At 38.2% G+C, this 6,000-nt stretch overlaps 1 protein-coding gene across 6 annotated transcripts in view; it reads right to left on the reverse strand.

The window, feature by feature from the left end:
• Positions 1 to 5,538, reverse strand: part of LOC306859463 (protein phosphatase 1 regulatory subunit 12B-like) — a 31,094-nt gene extending 25,556 nt beyond the window's left edge. For 4 of the 6 annotated variants that reach the window (XM_079400489.1, XM_079400493.1, XM_079400491.1 and 1 more), the window contains exon 1: positions 4,920 to 5,465. In XM_079400489.1, coding sequence (XP_079256615.1) covers positions 4,920 to 5,024 — 105 coding nt within the window. In that variant the 5' untranslated portion in view covers positions 5,025 to 5,465. Of the gene's footprint in view, positions 1 to 4,919 lie in introns of all 6 variants that reach the window. The other 2 variants (XM_079400488.1, XM_079400492.1) reach the window with 2 other exon arrangements.
• Positions 5,539 to 6,000: the final 462 nt, after the last annotated feature.

Here is a 6,000-nt window from a genome sequence, read left to right on the forward strand (position 1 = left end):
ACCAGTCTTTCAAATGATTTTATGGCTACAGACGTTAGGGCCACAGGTCTGTAGTCATTAAGTCCAGTAATTTTGCGTTTGAAGCATGAGGGGACTTCACACAGCTCCAGTGATCTGTTGAAGATCTGTATGAAGATGGGGGTCAGCTGGTCAGCACAGATTTTCAGACAGGCTGGTGACACACCGTCTGGGCCTGGTGCTTTCCTTCTTTTGTTCTTCCTGAAGACCTGGCACACATCTTCTTCGCTGATTTGAATCGTAGATGTGGGGGAGAGAGGGGTTGCTGGAGGTGTGAATGGTTGTGTGGAGAGGTGTTCAGGGCGGGTGTGGGGTGATTTTTCAAAACGACAATAAAACTCGTTCAAGTCGTCTGTCAGGTGTTGATTCTCCACAGTACTGGGGGATGGTGTCTTGTAACTGGTGATATGCTTCATTCCATTCCACACTGAAGCAGAATCACTGGAAGAGAATTTGTTCCTTAGCTTGTCAGGATAATTCCTCTTTGCCACTCTGATCTCCTTTTCCAGCGTGTATTTGGCCTGTTTGTACAAGACTTTATCCACTTTCCTGTAAGCATCCTCTTTGGCCTGACGGAGCTGTCTGAGTTTTGCAGTGAACCATGGTTTGTCATTGTTGTAGATTAGATGAGACCTGTTAGGAATGCACATGTCCTCACAGAAACTGATATATGATGTTACAGTCTCTGTGAGCTCGTCCAGATCGGTGGCAGCAGCTTCAAAAACAGTCCAATCAGTGAGAGAGAAACAGGCTTGTAGATCCCGCTCTGTTTCATTAGTCCATCTTTTAACAGATCTTAATACAGGCTTTGCAGATTTAAGTTTCTGCCTGTAGGTCGGAATAAGATGAACCAAACAGTGATCAGAGAGTCCTAAAGCTGCTCGTGGAACCGAGTGATATGCGTCCTTTATTGTTGTGTAACAGTGATCCAGTATATTACTGTCTCTGGTGGGACATGTGATGTGCTGTCTGTATTTTGGCAGTTCACGGGAGAGATTTGCTTTATTAAAGTCCCCGAGAATGATTAAAACAGAGTCTGGGTGTTGTTGCTCACTCTCTGTGATCAGATCAGCGAGTTTCTGTAAAGCTGTGCTCACGTGCGCTTGCGGTGGAATGTAGACACACACGAGAATGAACAAGCAGAACTCCCGCGGTGAGTAGAACGGCTTGCAGTTAATGAAGAGTGTTTCTAGATCTAAACAGCACATGTTCTTTAACACAGTTACATCTGTACACCACCTCTCATTGATGTAAAAGCACGTCCCGCCGTGCAATTTCCCCGTTGATTCAGCATCTGATCGGCTGGTAATTAGGCAGAATCGCGCTGTCCAGTATGTCGTCCTTTAGCCAGGTTTCCGTGGGCAGCAGAGTTAGAAAAATCCTTGTTTGTCCGGGAGAGCAGAAGGAGTTTGTCCATTTTGTTGGGTAGAGAGCGGAGATTCGCCAGATGGATGCTAGGCAACACCATTCGAAATCCGCGCTGACGAAGCTTCACAAGCGCTCCGGCTCACTTCCCCCGCCTACGCCTCCTGTAGCGTTTGACCAGAGCTACGGCTCCGGCAACTACAATGTACAGCAAAACGTCCGAAAAATCTAAATCCGGTAAAAAATTTTGTGGTGTGTTCTGCCGTATGTTCAGCAGGTCATCCCTGGTAAAACTGATCGTATTTGAAAAACAAAAAACAGGAAAAATAAATAAAAACAGTATAAACACTGGTGAGCAACGCACAATAGCTGCCATCAGCGGCGCCATCTTGGTTTATTTTTTTATTTTATTTTTTATTTTTTTACACTGTAAAAAAAATCAGTATAATTTAAGATAAAAGAATGGCAGCTATGGTTGCCGGAATTTTACCGTAAAAATTGCGGTAGCAACACACGATGACCCAAAGCCCATCACAAGTTGTTTTTAAATAATAACATATATAGAAGGTGCACAGTGTCGTTCACACAAACACTAAACAACACACATGAAACTGAAACAATGCAAGAAATATTAATTTAACAACATTAGGTGTAACATACAACCCTAATGTTCAAAACTGATAAGAAAAAAACTCAGAAGAAACATAGTTATTTCAACAAAAAATCCTCAAATTTGAAATGTAACAGGGAATTCTGGGAATGTCAATTTACGGTTATTCACTGTAAATTATACATTCTTTTTCACTTCCAAAAATACTACAGTGAAATGTAATGTCCAATACAGTTTTTCACCATATATAGTAGGGGAATTTACCGTTAACCATTTAACAGGTTTTTAACATTTTTACAGTCTTTTACCATTAAATTCACAGTAATTTTTTACAGTGTGTAGATCGAAACACAAACTACAGTACACCAACTGAGAAAAGTTTCTGAATGAATTGTGAGTGATGTGATATCAATTATCACACTATATTTCTCAGAATATGAGCCAAGTAGGCCCAAGAAATTTACTGGTTTTATTCAAGTCTAAAATACTATTTATCATCAATGAATCAGCCTATATACATTATTTAGACCAATTTCGACCAGGTAGAAATATATTTAAGGTAACAATTGCAGGTTACCACTTTTTTACAGTAGGCTTTTCCTATACACAATTATTTGAGCAAAAATATACACTTTTCCTTACACATATTTATTCATATTTAGTAGTGTTTGCTAAGACAAGCCTCAGTATCTACACATTGATTAAGGATCTGAACAGATATTAAACTTAATTGTTTATGCTGAATGATTCCTCAAATCATTGGTTTGTTTAGAAGAGATGTGCTGTTACTTCTACCGCATACCTAAACCAGTCTTATGATTTCTGTCTGGTGGATGATGAAAAGAAACACCCAGAGCACCAAGAAATGTTCACGCAACCACAACGCAATCACTGGCAGCATCCACAAAACTCTAGCATCATGAATAAACAAACATCTTCTAGAAAACCTGACAAGAACTTCCTAAAAATCTTCACATCATTTGTCAACTTTATTCCATCGTCTGAATACTGTACCATATACTAAGCATTTGAAAATAATTTTCTTAAGTCTTTTGCCTCTTCTTCTGGCAGTGCTGCAAAGTGTTTATGCTCTGCAGTACTTATTAGCAAATCACTGGGGGATGCGGCCAGAGTCATTTAAAAACTGAGTTAACCGTGATGGCTGGGACTGACTCCCACTACATCCTGAATCAGTGTTTACATGAGGGACACTGAAGCTCTGTTCAGTCGCTGATGTCAGCCCTGAATCACAGCCCACAACACCATCTCATGAGCTCAGAGACACTCTGCTGTCATACAAGCACCACGACTTCCTTTACAACATGATTATTGATTTGTTTGCTGTAAGTTAAGGACTACTTCATGCAACTTTGTTCATACTGTGTACTGATTTACCAATAAAATTAGCTTTTGCTTGCCTTAACCCTATAAAACCAACTGTATCATGTCACATATATATACGGTCGGTTTCTAAATAACCAACATGAACAAAGCGTTGCTGAGAAACCTGTTGTACACAATATACCACATTCCTTCTGTCGAATGATTGATGATTCATATTTTTTTAGCAAGTACAGTTGTGTCTTTTTGCTGTGAAAAATAAACTGAAGAATAACTTTTGTATGTTTAGTAATATAACACTTACTGGACTGAAACAGCTTAAATTTATTTGATTATCTATACATCACTTTTTAGAAAAATCGGTAACACTTTAGAATAGGGAACACTTCTTCACTATTAACTATGACTTTTCCCTCAGTAAATTCCTAATTAATAGTTAGTAAGGTAGTTGTTAAGTTTAGGTATTGGGTAGGATTACGTATGTAGAATAAGGTCATGTAGAATAAGGCATTAATGTGTGCTTAATTACTACTAATAAATGGCTACTATTCTAGTAATATGCATACTAATAAGCAACTAGTTAAAAGACCCTCAAATAAAGTGTTACTGAAAAATCATGTTATAAAATCAAATATGATCCATAAGGCTTTTAAGGAATGTTTACTGTTCATCATCATTGTATTGCTTTGCATTATATGTTTTGACCAGCACAAAGTTTTGATCATAAAACTATGCACTTAAATATCATCTTATTAAAACATTATATTGAGTGACAACTGATTATATGCATATATTGCATTTAATGTGCTATCCTGTTATAAAGATGTAATTTAAGGTAATTTAAGATCAGAAATTAATTTTACTTTTTGTGCATATAAATATCAGAAACTGCACCATATTGCATAATGAAATGTTTTTCCTCCTGGAGTATGAGCTTCATATTATCACTATATTATATGAGTCATATACAGTAAGCTTGATGTATCAAATATGATACATAAAAAAAATATATATATTTTAGACTTTTATATTTTATATTTTGCATAAAGCTTCAATAAACTGTCCTATTTAAAATGTATATAGATTTTGTTTTATGAGGGTTAATGAGGGCAGCACTCAAGCTGCATGAACTCCATAAGTTTGTATGAAACCTGATGATCACATTCTCAACAGTCTTCAAAAACCGTCACATGATCATTGTCACAAATTTAATTTGATTAGTGACCTAGAAATACTGCAAAATCTGAAATTTAAGATGCATTTCTTTGCTTAAAAGTGCTCAGAAACACTGTTTATTTCCAGGTTTGAATGAAAAACTAAATCCCAGATTTTCAACGTGGACTTTTGGACTCCACTGTATAATCACCAAAATGAACAAATAAGCACTTGAAAACAAAAAGTTAGGTTGCTTCTGACTAATGATGAAGATCAAAAACCTTCAAATATAGCCTAAAACATTGGAATACGTGAACATCTGCATCCTCCAGTGACAAATGACAAAGTTACATTGCAACAAACACAATACTGCCTATTGAAACGTCAGTGTTATTGTGACAAACACAAAGCAAACACAGCTGGCTCTTACTCTGAAGGTTTTGGTGCTGGGGGACGGGGAGGAGGGCGGCGAGTCCGACAGGGACTTTCTGGAGCGAGAGGAAAGGTCCTTGCTGCGCGAATAGAGCGATGACATCTCTCTCCTGTAAGATAGGAAGACCCCTGATAGACACGAGTACCCTCTCACACAGCTATGGAGACGGCCATGACTGCTGGACGTGAATAGATACGCTCAACAGGTGCAAACGCGCGCGCGTGCGTTCAGAGGAGTCGGTGTGCGCTGAGACTGACAGCCGATCTGTGTTCCTGTTCCTCCTCGATCATTACAGAAAAATGAAAACAATTAGAAGCACCTCTCCGCTTTGCTATCTCCACTCCCTCTATCTATCTCTATTTCCGTCCCACTCCCTCACTCACAAACACAGAAACAACAGTCGTTCTCTCTTTGACACTCACTCATTCATACGGATGCATAATGAGAGCTAAATAAGGAGAGGACTTTGCTTTGTTAACTTTACAGATGGCTGAAAGCCTCCCTCACTGTTCTGTCTACTTACAATCACTCCACACAAACACTGAAAGAACAAAACTGTTTTCACTCGGACCCACTCGGCTCTGTCTCTCTTTCTCTCTCTCTCACACACACACACACACACACAGTTTCTCTCTTCATAAATCTCAGTCCTTTCACTTATTTGTTCTCTCATACTCCTTCTGCACTTACTCTGGCTCAGTGCCAGGTGGTTTAGATCACTATTATATATATTATATTTGAGTACTTTAAACAGAAACGGACTGTAAAAAAAACTTGCTCATTGGTTGAAAGGATAGTTCACCAAAAATTGTATTCTGTAATCATATGCTCACATTCATATTGTTCTAAAATCTGTTTTCTGTAAATTACAAAAGGAGAGATTTTGAAAAAAGTACTGGTCACTCTTTTCCACGCAGTTACAATTAATATGGGAGAGTTCACGCTTTAAAAGGATGCTAAAACTTTTTTGCTATACTGTATATTGACTGCAGAGAATTTGAAATATAGTGCATGTGTAATATGAAGTACCAGCTTGAATTCTCAGCCCCCCTTCATTGTACAGTAGCCTAATATTGTT

The sequence above is a fragment of the Barbus barbus genome (genome assembly GCF_936440315.1).
Source record: "Barbus barbus genome assembly, chromosome: 40".
Classification (NCBI taxonomy): domain Eukaryota; kingdom Metazoa; phylum Chordata; class Actinopteri; order Cypriniformes; family Cyprinidae; genus Barbus; species Barbus barbus.